This window comes from Mycteria americana, chromosome Z (genome assembly GCF_035582795.1).
Source record: "Mycteria americana isolate JAX WOST 10 ecotype Jacksonville Zoo and Gardens chromosome Z, USCA_MyAme_1.0, whole genome shotgun sequence".
Lineage (NCBI taxonomy): Eukaryota > Metazoa > Chordata > Aves > Ciconiiformes > Ciconiidae > Mycteria > Mycteria americana.
Genome location: NC_134396.1, coordinates 59,662,474 through 59,687,958, shown reverse-complemented (window position 1 = coordinate 59,687,958; position 25,485 = coordinate 59,662,474). Strand labels below are relative to the sequence as shown.

General features: G+C 39.0%; 1 protein-coding gene across 3 annotated transcripts in view; it reads left to right on the top strand.

The window, feature by feature from the left end:
• Positions 1 to 25,485, top strand: part of SNX24 (sorting nexin 24) — a 94,898-nt gene that overhangs the window by 30,849 nt on the left and 38,564 nt on the right. For 2 of the 3 annotated variants that reach the window (XM_075527327.1, XM_075527328.1), the window contains exons 2-3: positions 17,419 to 17,502; positions 24,267 to 24,371. In XM_075527327.1, the coding sequence (XP_075383442.1) occupies positions 17,419 to 17,502; positions 24,267 to 24,371 (189 nt within the window). Of the gene's footprint in view, positions 1 to 16,097; positions 16,234 to 17,418; positions 17,503 to 24,266; positions 24,372 to 25,485 lie in introns of those variants that run through there. The other variant, XM_075527329.1, reaches the window with a different exon arrangement.

Sequence of the window (25,485 nt, the reverse complement as noted above, 5' to 3'; positions counted from 1 at the left end):
CCAGTTTTTTTTTTTTTATTTACAGATTTTGCAGTGTTTCTGTCACTTCAACTTCTTGTTCCTTATTAAGACTTCAGAGATACAAACCAGTAGCTCAGTAATTGCTTTCTTGAATCTGCCTTTAATAATTACATTTAGTAAAGCTGTATCGAAAATTAGAAAGGCAGAGACTAATGGAAAACTAGATTTTTCACTGAATTAGAAAGCAAGACAATCCATATATTGACAACATTTCAAGTTGAAACAGATCAGGAAAACTGTTTTGGACTGTCTGCGCACAGAGGCAAACACAGGCCTGATGTGCAGTGGCATCTGCATTTTATACAGGCAGAGAAACTGTAAGAGATTTCATGTAAATAGGTGTCTTGAGAGGGGACAGTACAAATCTGATTTGGAAGCAAGTCACTTGAGGTTTTTTTAGTCAGAGAACCTCTTTTTTCTTCGCATTAACAAAAAGTCTAGAAAGTACAACTTTTCACTGATTAAGATACCTTGAAATAGGAGGTGGGAGAAAGAGAAAACGTGTTTTAAGTTTTTATTTTAGACTGGACCATAATCTGTGGAAGAATGTTTGTTGAGGTTGGTATGACAGACAGCACTGTGAGCCAGCTTGTATGAAGGGGGTAGAAGAGGGAAGGTATTGGATCATTGTTTAGTCATTACTGGGACTTTTCACCAAAAATTTAAGGTATTTGAATTCCCATTTTAAGAACAAGCAAAAACATGAAAACTATTTTCAGGCTTCTATTCCTGATATGTTGAAAAATTTAAATGCCTCTTACTACAAGCATGCAATTAATTAATTAATTAATTAATTAATTAATTTAGCACAGTGTGTTCATTAATAAATGGATGCTTTGTAGTACCTTAAAAAAATAAACAACTTCAAAATGTCTACAGATCTTGCAGTGTGAATAGATCATCTCGCTGTTACGTATTGTTAGTTGAATATAAAAGCTTGTGCTTACAAGATTTGTGTTTTAAACCAGGTTTATTTACTGTTCTGTCTCCACATGCTTTCTGTTTTCATGCAGTAACTGAGCTGTTTTGTGGATAAAGATCATTCGGGTATCTTTGCGTCTTTTGTAGTGTTTTGAGATTGGGCCTTGCTTCAGGCCTTGTGCCTAACAAATGTTATTTTAATATCTTCAGCATTTTTGGAGATCCTTATTTTTACCCAACAGTACAGTCCCACTTACATGCTACATGTTTAATAATAGTTTGCTTTGACAGCATAAGGCTTTCTTCTGCTGCTTTTTAGGACATATTCACAGAATTGGGCACATGTCTTGCCTGAGTCTTTGTGAGATTTGGATCAGTGTGCATCAGTAGAGCATAGATCATGTGATTTTATGACAACATGGACCAATTTCAATAAACATGGAAGAAGAGAGTTTTGCTTATGTAAATTTATATGGTTTATTTATTGGATATTAAATTCATTTTACTTTAAATTGCTGCTGAATTTTCAATTTTCAGAATGTTTCATTGAACATAGGTTGATGGTTTGACGGCTTCTGAACATAGAAAAGCATTGATTTTTCTCTTACTAGAAACTTCACCTTAAATCCTAATCACATAAAATAGAATTTAAATAGTAACTTTCATTGTGTTATGTACATGTATTAATCAGTATGTAATCTTAAGTGCATGATTAATACATGTTGGTAATCTGATAAGGTTCTTCATTAATCCAGCAACTTTTATGACATACAGAGAGTGCCAGTTGTTGCTAGTTAGCTTTTGAACCTTTGTTGAGGCAGTGTGCTATACTGTTCAGTGATAACAGTGAAGAAGACGCTATTAGATCACCAGCAATCTGAGAAATTTCACTCTTGTTTGTAGAACCCATAAAAGCTAATATTATCCTTGTTTGCAACTGAAATAATGAATATATAAGAAAGCACTGTCAGAGTCACAGAGAAAAGGAAGAGAACCACAAAGGTGAGGCATGGTTGGGATTTCCTCTTGGGTCTCTGGAATTGCTATTTGAGCAAACCAGCATTATTTGTAATTTAGGAAGGATGTTGTCAGTAGTGAATAAATTACTGTTTTAACGGTGACTTTTGGACCTGACTTTATTTTCCTGTACCTGGTGGGAAAGATGAAAGGTTCGTAAGAAGAGAAATAGTGTGAAGCTAATGGGAATACCTGTTGTCTCCCATCCCACCCACCTTCTTCAAAGTATTGCTACAGGAAACAACAGGTGCAGGATATCATTTAATAAATCAGAATAAGTTTAACTTTTCAAGGTAGTTACTCTGCAAAGCTGAAGGGCAAATTGCTGCTCGATAACGCAAAACTGTACATATTTGTGACAGATGAAAAGTCATGAATGCATAACTGGATCTTCTAACTGTCTTCCAAAAAATGAGCACAGAAAAGGAAGCAATTCTTTTTGTCTTTTGATTTTTCCTCCTGACTTGGAAGGAGCTTTCATAGGATCATAGAGTCATTTAGGTTGGCAGGGGCCCATGGAGGTCCAGGCACCCCCCCACCCCACCCCTGCTCAGAGCAGGGCCAACATAGATCAGATTGCACAGGGTCTTGTCCTATCATGTTTTGACTTTCTCCACTACCTCTCTGGGCCCCTGCTCCAGTGTTTATCTAATGTAGACTTCCTGATGAAACTATTAAATAGGCCAGATTTGGCACTAGATCTGGAGTTAGTCTTATTTTTCTAGAAAAACTGAGCTTTGCATGCAGTAATTTTCCATTGGTTCTTTTAAAAAAATGGATAGAAGGAGATTTGATAGAAAATGTTTTCAGTCCAGAGAAAGATCTGGGAATAGGATTATACATTTTATAAAATTTATTTCTGGGTAGAATTTTACAAGCTATTTATTTTGCAGATTGATGTAGTGACACATCTTGGGGGAAGACTTTTTTGAAATCCAGTATATTGGGTAATATGTACATAAAGCAACAACTGTCCAAAAGCATTCAAGTCCTAGTTTTTTTCTGAAATTATTTTATAACTATTATGTTGTCACTGTAAACTACAGTAATACTTCATATCATCCTTTAAGACCATTACAAATCCTGTCACTCTTTACTGTCAGAAATGTTATGTTCAGTTTTAGTAGGAAGTTACAATTTCATGTAGAATTAATGGTCATGATCTTACAAAGCTAACATGTAGTATAGGAGTAAGAACATGTCACACTTTTAACACTAGCAATTTTTTACCTACACATTTTAATGAATTGGTTTGCTCTATCTTCTGTGGTCTTAAAGAATAATTGGAGGAGTTTGTTCTACTTAGAAATCCTGCACTGGTTTTATCCAGTATTTGTTAGTAATTGCACTGATTAAGAAGTTTTGAGGAAAAATAACTTTTGTCCTTTTTTGTATTTCAAGAATAGCTGAAGTATGAATACTATTTGGTGATTTTTCAGTTACGTATTGTCAACGCATGCCAAAAACACTGGCTGGAGCAAAATTTTGCAGTGGTTCATGGTTTTGCAGGTTAATGTCTTTTTTGAGACTTTTATTCTCTCATGAAGTAGAGGAGCAAAGAGATATTTTTCACTGAGAGTCTCTTTCCTCAGGTAGAAAAATCAATACTCTATTTTGTGGAATGGCTCTTCTATTTCCTCCTCCACCTCTTCAATATACCCTGGAAGGAGGAGTTGAGAAATGTTGGATCTACCTGTAGAACAACACTGGTCCCTGCAGCAATACAACTTCTCATGTTAAATCAGCTACATGCCAGCACCAGCAGTGCATGAAGGAGCTGACTTTAGGAGATATTTGGGCTTGTGCGTGCACTTGCCAGGTTTGGTGGTGGGTTTTTTTGGTGGGTTTTTTCCCTACATTTTACATGCAATCCTTATTAAAAAGCCTTCCTGACAAAATTAGGAAGAAGCGAGTAAGTACCATGGTTAGTTTCTTGTGTCCTGAAATAGGGACCTGTACAACAGTATGTGAGGTGGGATGTTTGCTGTCTGCTTGGTTGTAAGCACATTGTATGTCTCTGCTCTGCATTTGCTGGGTCTCTGAGGGCTTGGACTTTTAACCTCAGGCCTCTGAGTTGTGCCCAAGTGGGATGCTCTAAGTAGGTTTTCCTAGAAAAAAGCATGAAATAAAATGTTCAGCATTGCAGAAGCACTTGGATTTTAGACCTAAAGTTTCCAAAGTGACTGATGTTACCATTTGCCTTAATCTCAAGGCCATACTTTCTGTACATATGGTTTTCCTGCCTTTTTAAGTGCTTTTTAGTTCTTACATGGAAAGAGCTCCTAAGGACTCTTTTGTTCCTTGTTTGCTCATTTGTTCCCACAACATTGTCAGACCCACGTGTTGAGCCGAGCGGACACTCCGTGGGGAAAAGTAGCGTGTGACTAACCGCTGTAAGTAAGTATGCCCAGAGATGCTGGGTTGCATTGTGTGAAAAGCTTAAATGACACTACGAGTACTTAAATTCACAACTATTGTTTCTTAATGGTTTCCCCTTTTTCTACTTTCTACCCATGAGCAGGCGACTGGGAATGAAGGGAAGGGAATATATCATTTGGATAGGTACTGCCCCAGACATACAACCAGTGAACATGGAGCTTTTAGGTCCCTAGTATAGACCTCTAGACTAAGAGGCGTCTGAGTTTTTATCATCTGGCTGCCCCACCAGCAGTGGAGGGAGGGAGAGGGATACCATGTGTTGCCAGTGGGTTTTCACAGCAAGCAGATGCAGTGACATACGTTTCTGATTTACACGACAAAATCATGAGTTTCCTTCAAGGTTACAGGAGCCAGAGTACTTCAGACTAAAAGCCCCTTCTCCTGCTCTTCCTTGGCCTGCTTATTTTAATGGTAACACGGTATGGTCTTTTCAGGTGTTGTTTCCTTGTGCCATAGCATAGATTCCTGTCCAGCTTCTCTGTCTTACAAAAACTTAAAAACACCCTCCAATCTTTTTTCTGCTCCCTCATAGAAGCTCCTGAACCACAGAAAAGTATTCCGTAGGTCTGAAATTTACCCTAACTTTGTGGAGATGCCACAAACTTCCAGTCAGTATGGACGCACTGTAAAAATAACAGAGCACCAGCAGTGCTGATGCCGTTGGAAAACCTACATTATGCACTTCCTCTGTGCGAAGTTTTGTTAGGAGTTAGGCTTTTTTCCAGACGTTTATGGGTTGGCCAGATTTGCCTCCCAGCTGTTTTCCTGGTCATCTTGTCCACATCCTGGGGGAATTTGTGTGAAACAGTTTGGGTTTTGTTTTGGGTTGGGTCGGGGATTTTGGATGGGGTTTTTTGGCATGGGTAAAGTAAAATATATTTTTCTTTAAGTATGTGCTTGGACTGTCTCAGCTGTAACTTTCTAAAAATATTTTCTGTCTGAATCACATACCTGGTATGAAAAATCTAAGCCCAGAAATTAAAGGTTGGCAAAACTATAAGTAACTGAGAACAGTCTTGTAATGGAAAATATTAGATTATTCTAATTACTCCTAGCACTGCCATTAACTCCTATAATATATTTTATTAAATTAACTCCATCTCAGGTCTTCTTGAAATGTTATTGAGATGTTAATTAAAAATAGCAGTCGTCTCTGAGCTGCAGCATGAAACAGAAGGTGGGGTATCAGCTGATGTAAGGTGAATGTCCCTTCGTTACCCCTTCGGATTTCTTACCTGTGAAAAACATACATGGGTGAAAGAAAAGATAAGTAGGGACAGAGGCTGTACAGAAACATTGACAGTTGGAGATAAGATGGCATCTCACATATACAGGATAAGGTAAGTTGTATTTTCTCTGCCCTGTAAATAGAGAAGTGGCACTTTCTGTAAATATGTAGAAGAATCAACTTTTGCTGCAAGTAAGAACTTAAAGTAAACTAAGCAAAGTTTACATTCCTTCTGCAAGGATGCTCTGGAGACTCACAATAATAGAGCCTTTGTAACAAAAAAATATTTGAAGAAGTTATTTATGGCAGTGTTTTGTGTGAATAGAAACGGCAAAAGTTTTTCTATTCAGTACAAAAGGTGAGAACCAGCAAAATGCCAAGATTCCATGAGGTCTGCATAGGGGAGTGAAGTTTTCACTACGTTCATAATAAGGCAAAAAGAAAATCTGAAGCCTCAGAGTGAGGGAAGGAGTGATATCTGTGACAGTATCATGCTGTATCTGTAATGACTTCTTACTGCTATCTGTCATTTTTTTTCTTGAACGTAGTTTCGAATTTGTCCAACAAATTCAGTCAATAAACCCCTTAAACCCCTAAATTCAGTCAATAAACCCCTTAAACCCCTAAATTCAAGGGGTTTAAGTCTGTATGTATTTAAATAGGGGACTTGGTGGGTATCTGCAGGTGATGAACATCTAGAGTTTTCTAGTACAGCAAATGAAGATTTCTTTTACACCCAAGAACCAGGACATGAAATGTGACTCTCAAATTTCAGCTAAAAATGAGTGTACAGGTATTGTTTCCTCATACTGCTGCATTTAGAAGACTACTAGCTTTTATTACTGAAGTGTTCAAGCCAAGTTAGTTCTTTGGTAGTCTGTGCTTGGCTGTGTCTTTAATTTTTTTCTTCTTTGAGGAAAAGACAGTCACAGATTTTTAGACCTGTGAATGATACTTTTTGACTCTGAGTCAAAGTGCTTCTAGTTAACATTTGAAGAGTTTGGTGTGCTGTGTTATCTTCAGTTCAAGCAACAGTCAGCAATTAAACATTTAGCACAATTTTCAATCATCCATTGCCTGTCACTTTGTTTGCAGTACGCACGCTTTTATTTCTACATTTCCAGCATCAGACTCAATTTGTAACTTATTTAAAATCTTTCTGAAATGTGTTGGGTACATAATAGTTTATCTGGCTGAATACATGTGCAGGCATTTAATTACTTGATGTTTGCCTCACTATCTTCCAAGTGATTGAGAGGCCCGTTGCAAATTAACATAATTCTCACTGAATCAATTTTCATTGTCTTTGAAATGATAAATATTTAATTGTACAACCAGTGTTCTCTGATAGGTTGTTTAATCTTGTATCGCAAAATTGCTAATAGGATACTTTGATTATATATATTATCCTGGCTATTGGTTTGTATTAGTATTTCTACTGCCTTTGAATCTATATGATATGTTGACATAATTGCACTGGAGGTAGTCTCCATAAGCAACATAGGTGTTGCCTTTTCTCAGACATGGGTGTTTGAGTCAAATTCTGTGCTGCCTTAGCTCTTCCACTAATACCAATACAGTTCTGCCTGAAGCGCCTGTGATTCAGCTGCTTGCTGTGTTTTATACTGTAACTCTAAGGGAAGCAAATAAGGAAATATTTTTCTCTCATTCCTACATTCTTCCCTTGTGTTCAAGTCAAATCCAAATGCTGCATCCCTCTGAACTTCACGCTCACCCTGCTGCCTTTTGTGGGACCCCTGCACCTTGCTGACTGCCTGGGATAGAGCCAGGCTGTCCCCCTCAGCACGCAGCTTTGTCCAGACTTTGCCATGAGTTTTGCAGCTTGTGCTGCCCATGCTGCTGCTACTGTTATGCTGCCAGCAGTACCTGAACTAGTTTAAATATTGTTCAGGAATATCTGCATTCACTGTGGCCACCAAGCCAACTACAACATAAATGCTCTGTTAGTCACAGCATGTAAACTCAGAAGCTTAAAAATTTAAATCTTAGTTTGGACACAATATTTTATTATTTTTGGGCACTGTTTGTAGTAGCTGCTCTTGCATTTCTTCAGTAGTTGTGCTGAGTTTGTCACTTCTGTTCTCTCCACCTTCCTTACACATGAAAAACCATCTGCTTTTCTGCAGTTGGATGTATCGATAACCACATCCTGGTTACCTATTTCAGGTCTTCTCTCAGTCACAGGAGCCTTAGTCCAGTAAGAAATGAAACTGTCTTACAGCTATTTGAGCTTATTTCTTCATCCCACTTTGAATTACCATTCAAAAGATTAACCTGGCAATGGAAGCCTTTGGTGAGCTGGATGGCATTCTTTGATAAATTGATACGATGAGTCTTCATTTCAGAAATGAGTGCTGGTGTTTGAAATAGTGCTGTCAGTTGCATGTAAAAATAATGCAGACGGCAGGCAATAGCAGAGGTAATTAGGTTTCCATTTTGGAAGGCAGACCAATGCTAATTTAGTGAAAATTTGGATGAGTTAACTCCTTGAAAGGAAGTGCCTGAAAATGTTGCATGCATCCTGACTGCTCATCTTCGTTATTAACAGAATAGCATTTGAATCCTCCATTTTGGGGCTGAAGACAAGCTAATCCCAATATTTAAACATAATATATAAAGGATCTTTGCTAATCTCCACAGGCATTTAGAAAAGCAACCTCCTTTGACTACTGCTCTTGAAAAATGATTCAGATAAACTACTTACATTGACAGGTAAAGAGGAGCAAAGACTTCTCAGATGGATTACTGCAGAGACCCTAATAAGAAAAGATGCAAGGTGGATATACAGTATTTCTTTCCCCTGGTATTTACTCACCATGAAGAATGTGGAGCTGATTTTTAATAGCTTGTGTATACTGTAACTTGACTAAATACTGTTGTGTTTCATGTTCATATGTGTTTAGTTAGTCACTAGCAGAGGAGAAGACTGAATTCACATACCATGGTAGACATAGCATGGAATATGAGACAGTACAAGGCCAGCTCCCTTAAAGTGTAATGCTCATGTATTGCATTGCTGTGTGTATACTTTTTAATATGTTCTTTGACACCATTTGACATTTTTGTTTGTCAACAGAACATCTGTGCTTTGGAAGTCTTAGGTGGCCCAGGTGTCCTCCAGACAGCAAATACAAGTGCAAACAAAGTAACACAGACTTAAAGTTTCTAGAAAAAACTTAGTCTTGTGTCTAGCTTCTTGCAAAAAGGAGTTTCTTGCAGCTAGTTGGCTGCAATGTGGGGACACTTGCATTGTGGTTAGGCATTGTGTCCCACTTTGAGAAGTGGGACCCATTTCAGAGTCTTTATAGACTCTCCAGATAAAATAGTAAAGTATTTTGTGACAAAGTAGAAGAGTCCTTATGTTTCATCAAACTTAGAATTCATCTGTTTCATGTAAATACACTTTTGCCATCAGTTATTTTTTGCAATATTCAATTTTATCCCAATGTACTATTCGTATTGGAAAGTTCTTTTCCATAAAAAGGCTCATGGTTGTTCTATTGTAGAACACTTCCAATATGAGACATTGAGATGATCCAGATGGACAAATAGAGCAGAGCAGGCTAATTTTTTTGTCTGTGTAACTGTAGCCATTAGCATGTGTTAGCAACCTTTTCCTTTTTCAGTAAAAGATCAACACATCTTTCCTGAAGTTTGATTCTAAGGAAGTTAGCCAAATAGGTGACCACAGTGACAATGAGATTTTAAAAGGGTGTCATCTGTGTAACAGTTGTGCTCTGCAGAGCTAATAAAGAAAAATATCAAATGCAAGTCAGATCTTGTAGCTTCTTGGTTTGGTTACAAATTAGATTTCCATAGTCAGTGTTTCGCTGGCAAGGGAGAGGCTTTTTAGCTTGGAAAGCCAAGTAAGTTATTTTTCAGGAAATGACAGAGAGGTTCCTATGGGATTTTATGAACCATGTGTTTGGAAAAGATTGGTTTAAAGAGAGTTGAAAAAATCAGAAAACTACTTACTCTTATATGTCAGCTACTCTTTCATTCAACAATGACAGCTCCGTAGAAGCCTCCCTCGAGCTTCCCATGTTGTAGGAATTACAAAACTGTCTGGGTTGCAGTATAAATTGTTTTACTACCTCTTCCTCTAAACCCTAAGAAATATGACATACACTTCTCAAAGGCCATCTTCAGAAAGAATACTCCTGAGTCCTATACACGCCTTTTGTACATAATTCCTACCAACACTGTGCCATTTTATGAGTGGAGGAGGCCCATACTGCAAAAGAGCGTGGGAGAGAGAATATCCTTAATTATTTTGTAGTATTGGTGGGAAAGACAAACTGCATGCTGAAAGGTTCTTGAAGAGACTGTAGTCTGGTTTAGGTAGTTACTGGTACCAGTAATACAGGTGTTAGTGAAGAGACAGCTTTTTCAGTCAACAAATGGCTGAAGGTTACATAAAATTAGTAAGGAGATATTTGAAGTAGGAGCCACATTTATAAGAACATGTGCTTGTGATTGTTCTTATGATTGTTCTTAGGTATGCATCTTTTTTTTTTAGTAATGAAGGTCCACATTAGATTGCAGTAACATGAGATTTAACAGGAGTCAGTGAAACAACATACTTCTCCTCTCAATGAGTTTATGTCACAATATAAAATATATTTATTGTATTATAAAAACAGTAAGGCTGCTTCTCCAGGCCAGGAGAGGTCAGGTAACTGCTGAGAGCTGTTGGGACTATTCTCTGGAAATACTGCAGGGAACATTTCACTTCTCTGACATGGTCTTTCTCTTTCACAGACTCTGGACAAAGCAACATCATAATTGCATAATGTCAAGCCTTGATTTCCATAGTTAATAAAACTGTGTACTTTTTTTCTTGTGCTGTAACTTAATATTGTACATTGTAATTGGGACTAAGTGAAACGGTCTGATTTCATATAACAGACATGACAGTGCTTGGGGTGGGGGAAAGGGGCTGTTTGTACGTCCAACCCAACTTTTGAGCTGACTTTAGGTAAGATACACACATCTTGTAATGGATAATGTAATGGATCTGAATCTCTTTGGGGCCCTTGAGTAAAAGCGAATACTTGTGTTGAGTAGAGCTATACCACTGGAGGTCGAAGCACAGGCACAATGAACAGTTCCCTGGGTCAGCAGGGAGGCAGAGGTAGCTGTGGGCCCATTGCCTCCCTGTGAGGACCGGTGCTCCAAATGTCTGTGCTAGCTGAGCTGCCTGTCTGCAGCTCCTGCTTTCTGCCTGCTCTCATGGCCATCAGGAAAAAGGGTTCAGCACATGTGAGGACTGCTACTAGGAAGGCCAGATGACTCTCAGCTCTGTCCCTGTTCATCTTCCCCCCCAACACTCTGATTACTCTCAGGTTCTAACACCTAATCTTTCACTTCTTTTCCTTTACTGTCTCTTACAGCCACTTTTGTCCATTAGAGCCTCAGCAAAATCAAAAGGATCAAACTGAGCTCTTCAGGGCTGTTCTGCTTCTTTCTTTACTATGCCCCAACTTGTTTCTCAGTTCTGTAGCAGGAAGGGGGCCCTTTCCTTACAGGAAGACTTCAGGAGCTTGTGTAGGGACTGCTTATGTGGGTGGGGAGAGCAATTGCTAGAGGGAGGAGGCAAAGATGTGGCTATAAGCAACCTACCTAAGGCACAGAAGGTCTTAAGTCTCAGCAAGTGGACATGGTGGGGACAACCCAAAGTAAATAGTGGCTGCAAGACAGGGGAGAACTAGAACTGAGGGGAATGTGGTTGGAGAGGAGAGAAACAGGGAGATTTCCCTTGCCTGAAGCCTCTCTGACCCATTTCAGCCTGTCTCTGCACCCTTGAGCTGTGCTGTGCCCACTGCAGAACCGAGTTTTGCTGCCTCCCCTTCCAAAGGATGAAGTCAGAATAAGTTAATTTGTTTTCATTTGGGGGATAGAGAGATTCAGTTTTATCAAGGCTGCTATGAAATTTGAGTTGGCTCTGAATACCGTCCTCATCTCCACCTCTGCTGTGGAGGGCATTCAGAAGTATGGAGCATTGCCATGAGGCACTTACACCCCTGAGATACCGAATTGCTGCTGCAGCTACATGCAGCTCTGGTTACTGCCACCACCCAGCTGCTCTTACTGATTCTGTGGACTATCGTTTTCCCCTGGATCAGTTGGATGGGAATAGGTTTAAAGTCATCTTTTGATCTCTATTATATGCCATGGTCTTGTTCTAGTCATAGCACAACTGAGACAGAAAATGTGCCATTGTCTGAACAATAATGAAACACTAAACACGTGGAAATCCTATTAGTGTTTCATGGACCGTAGCTGTCATTTCATTTGCTCTGGAATTCCTTCCATATGGCCATGACAAAGGTTTAAGGTTGAGTTTCTTGACACTTTGAATGCATTAGCTGTTCCTCAGACAAAAGTCTGTCAAGCACACTGAAGCATCTAAAATGATGTTGTGGTTTAACCCCAGCTGGCAACTAAGCCACACACAGCCGCTCTCTCACACACACACACACCCCCCGCCCAGTGGGATGGGGGAGAGAATTGGAAGAGTGAAAGTGAGAAAACTCATGGGTTGAGATAAGGACAGTTTAATAGGGAAAGCAAAAGCCACACACGCAAGCAGAGCGAAACAAGGAATTCATTCACTACTTCCCATGGGCAGGCAGGTGTTCAGCCATCTCCAGGAAAGCAGGGCTCCATCATGCCTAACAGTTCCTTGGGAAGACAAACGGCATCACTCCCAGTGTCCCCCCCTTCCTTCTTCTTCCCCAGCTTTATATGCCGAGTATGACACCATATGGTATGGAACAGCCCTTTGGTCAGCTGGGGTCAGCTGTCCCAGCCGTGTCCCCTCCCAAACTTTTGTGCACCCCCAGCCTCCTGGTGGCGTGGGGTGGGAAGCAGAAAAGGCCTTGACTCTGTATAAGCCCTGCTCAGCAATAATGAAAACATCCCTGTGTTATCAACACTGTTTCCAGCACAAATCCAAAATGTAGCCCCATAGTAGCTACTATGAAGAAAATTAACTCTGTCCCAGACCGAAACCAGCAGAAGGGATGTATTTTTTTCTGTAAGTAATATATTAAATAGAGTTAGTGTTGGTAAGCTTGGTCTTGAGGGAGAAAAGCACAGTACTAGAATTTTGTGGGTTGTTAGATGAATGTTAGACATGTTAGACAATGAATGTTAGACAAATGTATGTGGTTTTTGTAAGCTTTTTTCTGCTTCTAGTTTTTATATCTCCTCATTCTAAACAAGGCTGCCCCAAATCTCTTTCTCAACTTTAATTTTTCAGAAGTTTGTATACTTTGCAGTTCACTTTTCTATGTATAAATACACACAATATGATAGTATTAATTTACCATAATTATAAACTATCTACTTAATGTAATTTCTATTGGTGAATATTAAAGTGCCGTCTGCGTATTTCTCATGTAATAGAAAACCAAGCTGAGAAGTTACTATTCTCGTTAGTTTTCCTCCATACTCCTGGTCATGTTTGTCATTCTTATCTGTGTTTTTTGTTAAACTGATCATTCTGGGGTTTTTTGAGACAAAGTTACATGAGCTGCATATTTTCACATCAAATTATCAGTTAAAAGATGTCCTTTTGTATCCAGTGTAAGCATTTGACATAGGTAAGAACTGAAAGAGGGCAATATCGGTGTTATTTACCACACAGTTCTTGATGTGCACTTACAACACTGGTGGGCTTACAGGAAGGCATGCGTGGTTCTTGTATGTTCTTGTATGTTATTGGTTCCTGTTGTCTTCCATTTGTGCTTTCTGTCTTGGAAATTCACCGTGATAGAGTACCAATTTTTTGCCCGTATATAATCCAATTTAATTATTATGTAGTACTGTCCAGTTTCTTCAGCAAGAAGTGAAATGTAAGTATTTTTGAAAACAGTGAAAAATGATCATTCAGTTAGAGGTTTGCTGACAATCAGAAACTGATAAATTCAGGAAAATGGCAAAATTAGGCATACTTGCTAACAATAAGAAAGGAAGAAAATGGTTTCCAAGATCTGAATATAATCCATATCATTGGAAGAAAGTGGAGGCAAATAAGAGAGGCAAAAAAGTTTTGGTGGTGTTTTGGTTTTTTTTTTTAATCATATGTAAATCTTTGGTAGTCGGACCTGAAAGTTTTTACTATCTTATTAGCAAAAACCTTAGGAATTCTTCTTGAAGAGTTTACTTTACAGGTTTGATGGTTATAAATTGCAGTAGCAGATCTGCAATTCTGCTAGGCAAAAGATCAACATTATTCATGCTGATACCCAATCCAAAGGTGTTTGTCCCATACATCACTTATGTGGGTTAAATTCTGTTGGAAGAATGTTTTTAATGGATAATGGTCTTCTGGCTTTGTGCAAACATTGTTGGTAACTGTTGTGGTAGTAACCAAGAAAGGTGAGTCATTTCTAGTTTCAGAGTACTCATAAAGAGTTTTCTAATTGGTGTCTTCATATCTATGGTCCCTTGTGTCCTAGTCAGGATGAACTGCAAATCTTTCAGTGCAGTGTCATTTCTGGTATTTCAATGACTATAGGAAAAGCATTTTACTTGTCTTACTCAGTGATTAATTGTTGCATTTTTCATTTAACTAACTGTCACTTGTAAAAAGTCATATGTCTTTTCGGAGTTATCTGTTCATAGAACATGAACATTTTTACAAGAAAAGTAATTTCCTTGCAGTGTTGCATTTTTTCCCCCATAGTTCTTCCGTCTTTATTTTGGCACTTTCATCTCTGTTCACCAGTTTCCTTACATTGTTTTTCTGTCAGAGCCTGCAATTGCTCAGTTAAATTTGAGTGAGATTTGTCTATAGCTATTTTGAATCCATTAAGAGATCCTATCTCTCTTGTAAGCTAGTGTATCTTTCTGTCTTTCACACAAAGTCATGTCATTATATGAAATAGTGGCACAGAAACTCACTTCTGTGCTCTTGGTTTGCTCTTGTGAATTGTGATCTGGTAAACAGTGAGGACGTAAACCTGGAATTTGTGCTGTCTAAATAAAGTCATTTAGTAAGATGGAGTTCATAAGCACAGTATGTGTTCTTTCCCTTACTTGCATTTCTGCTTTATAGTTACTTTGTAAATCAGTTTAATATTTAGATTTGCATTAAATGAAAACATTTACAGATTTTCCACTTATTTATCACAAATTGCTTTACATTTCTGAAATATGGGTGCCACAGTGAGTAGATTAGAAACACCATTTGCAGGGTTTTGTTTTCCAACAGTGATTTTCAACTTAATGTATAGCAGATCTGTTGTCACGCTTTGTAAATTTTAGATGGCTGCTAAAGCTGCATCCAAGGGCTCTGGATGGTAGGAGGCAAAGTTAAAGCCTCTATACTGGTACAAACGGTTGAGGGTGTAAAGGTAGCAGATTTGTGGTTTTGGAAATGACATCACTGCACGGGAAGCTGCGGTTCTCTCTTCTCACGTCTTCTGCAAAAGTGACTGGCAGATACATTCTTTAGTGTCATCTTGTTAGCAAAACTTATGCAAAGAGTAAGTAAAACTTTGCTAAGATTAAAAAGGAGGCTGAATAAATGCTGCATACTTTTTGGTGTTCTGAAGCCGTTTCTGTAATTCCTTAACCAGTGATGAAACACAGAACAAAATAGATACATGCTTGGAAAAGAAAGTCCACAGAGGGATTTATATTTCCTTTCTTCCCCATATTCCAACTCTTCTCCTGTATGAAATGACAGGTTTATAGACTTCAGAGGGAAAGACGTTTGTCTGAAGTTGCACAAATATGACTAAAACCAAAATGGGACTGCACAAGCCAAGCCATGATTCACAAGAAAGTTACCTATCAAGGAAGTGCTTACAGCTTAGGCTGGAGCCCCTTAGACTTCTCCAAATTGCTTGGCAAACCCTGTATCCAACGAAAGTGCTAAACTAACAGTGGTGCAGAGGCTCTTAGCTGACTGAGGTGTAAGTGGGTGTTAGGAGTTGCTCATAATTGCTGGAGATTTAATATCATGTTAATTCAAAACTGTTGCAACACCTTAATTAGTGACTCATGGTCACTTCTTATGGTCACTTCTAACTTAACTAAGTTCATATTCTGTTATCCATTCTTCCCACCAAGGTATCCTTGAAACTCCTTCAATGCTGTGGCTTTCCTGTACAATCCAAAGCATTTTGTTCCTTGCAGAACTATTTCTCTCATGTAGTGTGTAGAATATAAGATGTAAACAATGCTTTTCTTTCATATAATTAGGATGTTAAGTCTCAACTAAAGAAAAAAGCCTACATTGATTTTTCTTTGCATGTGATTCTCTTTAAAACTCTGAACTTACAACATATTCCTAAGGGTGCCTTGGAGTTTTTTCACGTGTAGAGGAAAATTGTTTAATAGCCAATAGCTGTTCTCCCAAAATAGTCTAAATAGATAGGGGGAAAAGAAAAAAATCAATGTATCCAAATAAGGTCATCTGCTCGCAGTGATTAGGACACAGAAATAGTCCTTTTCAAAGAGGTAGAATGTAGCACAAGTTATTTTGATGGATTACAACGGTCTGAACTAATTTTGGTAATGTAAACATTGGTGTGAAATGACTGCAGTCCCATCCATACTGCATTCAAACAAAGGTAGGTGCATTTCAGTCTGGATTAAATAAAATGCTGTCTGTTTCTAATGTAGTTTGGCTAGCCGCTGAAAACCATAGCATTTTGACCTGTTTGAAAGGCAGGTTCTAGTGGACAACAGAAAGTGTTTATCCAGCATGGTTTCTGTATGTTTGCTCTGATCAATGCTAGCTGGGCATGTTGTGACAGAAGCCCCTTTTTTCTGCATTCAGGCATAAACACTGTTTGCAAATTTATTTCAGAGAACTTTTTATTTGGCCTAAGTCTTGGGTCTTGATGTAATCATCTGTCCTGAACATTGTCTCTCATTGTCCTGGAAATAATTGTTTCCAGCATTTTCTGAGCAAAACAGAAAACAAAGAACTCCTAGACAGACCAGGCACCTTTTCTGTATTGCTCTTCTGCTGATCTTGCCTTCATTTAATAGACCATGTTTTCTTGAGTACTTCAAAATATTTCTCATCACTTGCCATCAGAACTGACCCGGTGACCTGAGAATCAAGAAAATGTCATGTTAGTGACTACTAATTAGTGGATCCAGAGAGCTTCTTCTCCTGGCCTTTCAACCTTCCAGAGGCAGCAACAAAAGCTGTCACATGTATCATACAAAGAAAACAAGCATTTGCCATGTTTGGGTTTTTTTTTTCCTGGGGTGTAGTTAGTAGCACAAGCTCAATTGAGACTACAGACGAATTTGTAGGTTAGGAGGAAATTAACCTACGATATAGTGTTTGCATTTATTTCTCCTTTTCCATGCATAACATACCGCATCTGTTATCCAGTTCTTACTGAACATGTGTGAGTGTGTTAGTAAGCTGTATTGTAAGAGGGAAAAATAATGAATCCTTATTTCTTTTCTCCTTTTTGTTTTTGTTCTTACCATCCTTTGTTTTAATCCTTTTTTTTAACTACTTCAAAATTGTTAATAATTTCTGAAAGGCAATATTTTAATGCTTAGTTTTTAATCTACAGCATACAGTCCAAGCTTAATTTGTCTTTTTGTATGTTTGTTGAACAAACTTGTTAACAGAAGATTCTGCCATTAATCATTATACTTCTGCGCCTTGTGAGTCATCATGAGTTTTTTGGGACCACGGAATGACCATGGTAAAATGTGCAGTCACAGCCATGTCACAGAACTGCTTGTGCAAGTACATTAATCTCCTTTTTATTATTTATAATTTTCAGGTCTTTAAAATAGAGGTGCTAATGAGCGGAAGGAAACATTTTGTGGAGAAGAGGTATAGTGAATTCCATGCACTTCATAAAAAGGTAGTGATCTCTTTCTTTATAAGATGTAAATTTGTTTTGCCTTAGTTGTGATGTTTGCCTCTCTCTTGAAATTGTTACTATATATGGTTTATCTTAAATACATCTTGTGATTCATGTCTCTGGAAATGATTTTCCAACTAACTCAGTTTCTGCTCTATTTTGTGGAAAGGGATGATGACTTCTCAGATGTTACTAACTCTCCTGTTCTTTTTGATTATTGTTTACATGCTGTATTGCTAAAATGCTGTCTGTAGTATGTTTTTTTCTTGTAAAATCACAAAATAAGACACATTCCTGTAGCAAATAAATACGGTTTTGGTTTTTATCCAATTAGGCAAATAATTTGTTAGTTCTATAAATTGTGTTGCTAACCTGCTATATGTAAAACTTAGGAAACAATTTGTATACGCCAGGAAACTAGACATGAAAAAGACCAAGTAGACCATCTCACTCTGCTGCTCTTCATACAATGAATGTGATATAAAATACTGCTAAGCTTGTCTACTGAATCATCTTACTAATACATAGAAGGGACTCAGTACTTTCAAGATTGGATATCCACTCGTTGTTCTTCAAATTGTTTTGATCACTGTTAAAGGGAAAGTATGATTTCTCCTCTCCAGGCTGAACTGGATGCTGTTATACAGTTGTGCAGCTGAAAGGCAAGTTTTACATTTTTTTTTTGCCTTATGGAGGCCAAGTATCATGAAGGAGAATTCCGGGAAAGCATTGCAGCCCATTGCCAGCAGTGGGGCTGCAATGAAGAGCTTCAGTCCTTTGTTCCTAGGACCTGGGTCAACCAAACATTTTTTGGTTTGTAGCTCTCAGTGGCAGTGGAGTGTGTGCACACTTAACTGCTTTGACTGGTGCTGCTTGCCTCCAGTACGGAAAAGCTTCCTCTGCAAACGGCGGAGAGAAGCATGGGCATTTACAGCTCCTGCCGCTACAGAGGAGCTTACCCACACCAGCATGTTTGCTGGTGGCCCTGCATCATCTCAGGAATCATCTCATTCAGGGAAGAAGCATTATCCTGGTGGCAGAGAGGATGGATTTTGCCAGCCTTGTATAGTGTATGGATACAAGCAAACTTGGGTCACCAAAGGCAACTATTGATCCATCTGTGTGTCGGCCCTCAAAAGTCCAAAGAACAAGAACATATTTTGCTTTACGGCACCGTAATTAAGATGTGCTAGTATTTCTTGCGTTTTTGCTTCTTGCCCCAGTTGTGGTGTCAGCTGCCACTTTTTAATACTCATTTCCTTGTTTATTGTTTTAATTCAGATATGTCTCAGGTATTTTCCCCCTTGTGTTCACATGGAATATACCACGTGAACAACAGTGTCAGTAATACAACTACTCACCCACCACCAAGCCATGCAATACATGTGTGCTTTATTTTACATATGAGAGTAATCCTGCAATTGAAACTGAAGCAGGTGAGTAGAGATTATACAACTAAATAAGTTAGGAAACATTAAGAGGGGAAAATCAGGATTTATATGCTTAAAATGCACCCTGCTCAAGTAGACCGTCTCCTGTAGTTAGAGTAGGTAGAATAGAATAGAATAGGATAGAATATTTTCAGTTGCAAGGGTCCTACAACAATCATCTAGTCCAACTGCCTGACCCCTTCAGGGCTGACCAAAAGTTAAATCAAATTTTTAAGGGCATTGACCAAATGCCTCTTAAACACTGACAGGCTTGGGGCATCGACTGTCTCTCTAGGAAGCCTGTTCCAGTGTTTGACCACCCTGTTGGTAAAGAAATGCTTCTTAATGTCCCCTAGTGCAGCTTTGAACCATTCCCAGGCATCCTGTCACTGGATCCCAGGAAGAAGAAATGAGCATCTCCCTCTCCACTTCCCCTCCACAGGAAGCTGTAGAGAGCAACGGGGTCACCCCTCAGCCTCCTTTTCTCCAAACTAGACACACCCAAAGTCCTTAGCTGCTCATCACAGGACATGCCTTCCAGCCCTTTCACCAGCTTTGTTGCCCTCCTCTGGACACATTCAAGGACCTTCACATCCTTCTTAAATTGTGAGGCGCAGAGCTGCACACAGTAGTCAAGGTGAGGCCGCACCAATGCTAAATACAGTGGGATAATCAGCTCTTTTGACTGGCTGGCTATGCTGTGTTTGATGCACCCCAGGATGCGGTTTGCCCTCTTGGCTGCCAGGGCACACTGCTGGCTCCTATTAACCCTGCTGTCGATGGGCACCCTGAGATCCCTTTCTGCAGGGCTGCTCTCCAGCCACTCCTTTACCAATTTATATTTGTGCCTGGCATTACTCTGTCCTAGGTGCAGGATCTGGCATTTGGACTTGTTAAATTTCGTGCCACTGATGATTGCCCAATGCTCCAATCTATCTAGATCCCTCTGCAAAGCCTCCTGTCCCTCAAGAAAGCCAACAGCACCTCCCAGTTTGGTATCGTCAGCAAACTTACTAATGACTCATTCAACTCCTGCATCCAGATTGTTGATAAAAATATTGAACAGGTCTGGCCTTAGGATTGAGTCCTGAGGAACACCACTGGTGACCAGTTGCCAGCCAGATGTAGCCCCATTCACTACAACCCTTTGAGCCCTGCCCTTCAGCCAGTTCTTCACCCAGCACACCATGAACCTGCTCATCCCACAGTTGGACATCTTGTCCAGAAGGATGCTGTGAGGGAAGGTATAAAGAGCCTTAGTAAATGCAGAAAAACTACATCCACCTCCTTCCCTTCATCCACTAGGCAGGTGACCTTATCATAGAAGGATATCAAATTAATTAAACAGGACTTTCCCTTTGTGAACCCACGTTGACCGTACCTGATGATTGCATTATTCTTCAAATGTCTTTCAATAGTACCCAGTATAATCTTCTCCATAATTTTTCCAAGAACTGAGGTTAGACTAACAGGTCTGTAGTTCACTGGGTCTTCCCTCATGCCCTTCTTGTAAATTAGAGTAACACTGGCTAGCTTCCCGTCAGTAGGGACCTCCCCAGACTCCCAAGACCTTTGGTAGATGATTGAGAGGGGTCCTGCCATAACATCCACTAGCTCCTTCAATACTCTGGGATGAATCCCACCAGCCCCATGGACTTGTGAACATTCAGCTGATACAGCTGGTCCCTTCCTTACTCCTTACACTGAAACAGTGTCCACAAATGAGAAGTCACTGTTCCCACACTTGTGGTCCTTCCTTCAACTCAGGGGACCGGGCAGCCCAGAGTCTTATTAGTATTATTAAAGGCTGAGCAAAAAACTAATCGAATGCCTCTGCTTTTTCTTCTTCCCTTTGTTGTTGTCTAATTTCACTGTAATTTCTGGAGTTGCACAATTACTCCACACAAAAGTCATGAATGACTGCAGTCTTGCTCTCAGATTTGTGTCCTTGTACACTGCTTCCTCTGTAGTAACTCCCTTTGCAGAAGTTTCTCCTTAGAACACCAGAAAAACCATAAACGATGGTCCCTTTCTCTCTCTCCAGAAATAGCAGCAATAAACAAACCTGAAAAACAGGTATTCTAACCAGGCACTTTGCACCATTCTTCAATTTGTTTCATCTTACTCCTCATCTGCTTGCTGTCTGTTTATATTACTCTGCAAACTTGATAGTGACTTTTTCTTATTTGTTCCCTGTACAGATGCAAAGCACCCAGCATATTTTGGCAACAATATACCTCTTTTCTTAAGTCTTACTTTGTGAAGCTGTAGTAAAATTTCAGTAAACATGGTTGAACAGCTCATGCCCTGAACCTTTCTTAGTGCTTTCAGTGTTACAGAAATCCTGGAGAAAGCATTATCTGGTAATAACAGTATGCTGTTTCACCCTTTCTTCTCCTCTCTGTTTTGTATTAGAGCAGAAAATCTCAACGCTCTTAAAGTAGGGTGTGTATTTGAACCGTTTTTACAGAAGAATATTTTGAACTTGTATCTCAATTGTTCTTTGTGAACAATTTGTTCACATCCCATGACACTATACTCAGGGCCAGATACCAGTTTGCTTTCAGCATGCCAATAGGGTATTTATTTTTTGTCTCTTCCCCTTTAATTTAAAACGTAAGTTTCACTCTAAATTGCTGTGAGTACATGGCAATTGGAAAGGTATCTTTAGACTTACTGCATATTCAAGGTGCCCTTACTGCTGGAGATGTCTGTCGTGAGCAGGAGAAAACAAAGCTGCTGTAGAGCACAACTGTGGTAGAAAATGGGAATAGAAGTTGAAGGGGAGATTGTGCCTTTCGCCGGAGACGGACGTGCTCTGCTGGCATCGTATGGAGGAAGGAGGACTCCATTGCTCATATAGGACATTATTCATTCATCAGAATGCCAATTAATGTTTTGATTAATTTTGATAATTATTTTTTTTAAACAAAGCCATTTCCAAGAACATGGCTGGATTTGTCTCCTTCCTGGGTTCAACCTTTCTTACATTCCAGTTGTGTAAAAAAGTAAAGCCCCACTTCCTGTGCAATCTGGCTGTAGTGGAAAAGGTTTAAAATCTTTTCAAGCCTGCTGTGCTACACCAGGACTACAAATTATTCCCTTGAGAGAAAACATGTACTGCTGTTGGCTTTTTTGAAATAGTTTGCATAGGCCATTATGCTTTGACCTGGTTATGAATTACAAACCAGGCCTTTCAGGCTATGCACAATTCACATTACAGTATTGTATTCAAGTCTTAAAAAAAGTTTAATTATTTTCATATAGAGAGTTTTTTAGAAAGAATTAAATTATTTCTATGTGTATAACATAATTAAAAATACAACCATTTATTTTTATTTATTCCCTAATTCCTTTTTATACTTTTTTTCCTTTACATTTTTAAATATTGGTAGTTCTTTTTAAGTACCAGAATGCTAGAAGGTGACAGTGTTACAACTACTGCAGTGAAATCTGCAAAAATCTTAAGTTCTATACATCTCATTTTGCAAATTAGTTGTAATTTTAGGATAATTAGTGTACAGTCTAAATCATATTGACTTTTCACACTTGGACAAATAATTCTTTACTTGATAATTTGAGCCATCTTTTAGTCTTGCAGGAAGTAGAGACTACAGTATGTCAAATAGGCATTAGGTCAGTGTTATGGACAGGAAGGTATTGCAGTCAATAATTGTCCTCCAATAAATATTTCTTGTGTAGGGACAGATCTGAAGCAATATCGCTAACATGTACATAGATTTGCTTAATATTCTTTGACATTGTAATAATTATTTGTTGCGATATATTATTGGGTTATTGTAAGGATAAGAAAGTGGGCTTATCATTTATTCTTTGTACATCTGTATAGCGTGTGCTTTATACCTACGCACAATACCTGTGCTTGCACATTTAAGCAATTGGTTATTGGATGCTTTACATAACAGGGCCACAGAGCACAAAAGGATTGTTAATCATCAGCTGAGGTACCAGCCACAGAGTATTTATCTTGTAAGCAGCTAGGCCTTGGTGGACACTTGTATTGTTTCAGATTTGTTTCTCCTCATGTGGAGCATTCTCCTCGTTTTTACTCATCTGCAGGTACTGTCATAGTTTGCAACAGCTGTGACCATACCTTCTTCGACATTCTCAACCAATTTAGAGGAAAAAATAGGGGTTTATGTTCTGGCTTTAAGATCAGTAAAAGTACATGGGTTTGGGGTTTTGTTTTGGTGGGTTGATTTTCTCACTTCACGTTTAATTGTGATTTACCACTGTTAAGAAATAAGGAAGTTGCAAAATGTTTCCAGAGCAATTGTGGTTTCCTGGCTGCACCTTCGTTACTTGTGATTGTAGAGACGTTGATATGTTGGCACTGCTTTTTCCTATAGTGACATCTCAGCAAGCTCAAAGATGAAATGTAAATTCTGTGTCTCCCATGGGTATGCATGTCAAAGTCAATTTTGAGTTTCTTTCCTTGTATTCCTTGCCTCGGATTTACTCAGAGGCAATATCCAACAGAAAGAATGTCTAATGTCACCTTCTATTAAAATGCAATGGAGTCTATTCCACTTGCTATTTTTGCTCTGTAGTTTTGAGGAAAACATTAATATTTTTTGGTTTTGAAAAAATATGTTGCTTCTGCAAGAGGATTCTTAGTGTTGTCAGAATGTATGTTTGTGTTTATCTATATGCACTCATGTGTATGCTTATACACATTTCTGTGTCTATCTAGAAAAGCTTTCCTGTGGGAATCTTTAGAGGAATAGTTATGGAGCTCTCTTGGAAATACATTCAGTGGCAATCTTGCTATTTCTCTGTATAAGATATTAAACACAACTGTCAATCTGTTGGTGCAGTTTCAGAGCACAGATATTTTCCTCTCTTGATTACCAGCTCTCCAGAGAAATGGTTAGATCTCCCCCCTGCACTTCTCCCACCTGTTTATAGTTGCGTAAATCTATAGTTAGAAATTGTCACAGTGTTTTGTCACTGCACTTAGCAAGGTAATATCTGGGCACATTGCGGTGACGTTGTGAGGTATCATCCCAGGTTGACTAATGGGGAACTCATTTCAAGTATTCTCATATAGTTGTTGCTGTTTTGTTTTAAGGCTGTTAGTAACAAGAAATTGTTAGTAGGGTTCCTCTTCACTGTCCAGGGCAGCTAGACGTGGAGATTTTTAACTGCAACCTGTAGGTATGAAGTCTGCTGTTATTTCAGTGAGCTGATGGTGAGTAACTTCATTGCCGTGCTGTTGTCCTTTATGTGTGGTTATTTTACCCGTACTGCCATGCTTACTTTGAAGGGATGCTATAATACTTTGTTTCTGCCTGTGTTTCTGTTTGTTTGCAGCTCAAGAAGTTCATAAGAACTCCAGAGATCCCTTCAAAGCACGTCAGAAACTGGGTCCCCAAGGTTCTGGAGCAGCGACGGCAAGGCTTGGAGTTGTACTTGCAGGTGAGTCTCTTCTCAGCACTGTGAAAGTAAAAGCGGCATCCATTTTCAGAGTGGTAGTACCCAAAGCATTTGAAGATATGGCACGTATGAAGTGAGCTGTTTTACTGATAGGCAATTTTAGAGGTGGGAAATGAGCTGGATACTTAACCAGCAGTGATGATTTCTGTTCACTTAGCAAGACTAGCAGCTAGAAATCCAAACTGTTTTGCATTTTTTTCCTGATTCTGGCAAAAGCTGCTGGCTGACTTTGGCGAACCTACTAGTACCTCATTTTCCTGTACCTAAAATGAGGAAAATAATGTTATTCTTTCCAAAGTTATTCTGACTGTAGCAATCAAAAGTGTTGCAGAAGAGATAGAAGGAGGCTTTATTCAACTCACCTCCATTTAGACAGACTGGGGAAGAATCAGCTCATCAAATCCATATCCCAGTACTGTACATGCCTCTATCTGAATTGTTCATCTAGTTGAAATAGGCCCCTGTCATCCCATATTCATCTCCATTGGTTTGGAAACTTGCACTTAAAGTCCCAGATTCTACCTGTTTGGGTTCTGATTTTGCTGCAGACTGCAAAAGGAGTCTTCAGGAATGACTCAGACGTATAGAGATCTAAATATACCGGTGATAAATCCAAGCCTTTTTTTAATAAATGGAATTTCTAGTCTTACCATGATTGCTTTAAAAATGCCCTGTGGTGTAGTTTCACAGCTGTTTCTCTGGTGACAAAGCCAGATTAAGGTGTTCCTCTAGACATGTTCCCAGTTCACTGCACCTTCAGCTGAACTGTTGAAAGTGCTGTTTTATTGAAGGGATCACCTAAATGATCTGAGTCAAAAGCTATTTGTTTTGGGAGGAAGGCAAGAGTGAGAGTATTCTATTTTTACTCACGTCAGAGTAGTAAAAATAGTAAAAATTTCAGAGATCTGATTTATGTCATCATCCACAGTTGCAGTGGCACAACTGGAAGAATGGTGAACTGCAACAGGATGGACAGTGAGCTGCATTCATAGAGAGCAGATGGTAGTCTGCACTGCTCAGGAACCTCCCTGATTCTTAGGAATGTTTGTAAAAAAAAGCTGCTTAAGGAGGAGAATAGAATTATAGTGTGACATGA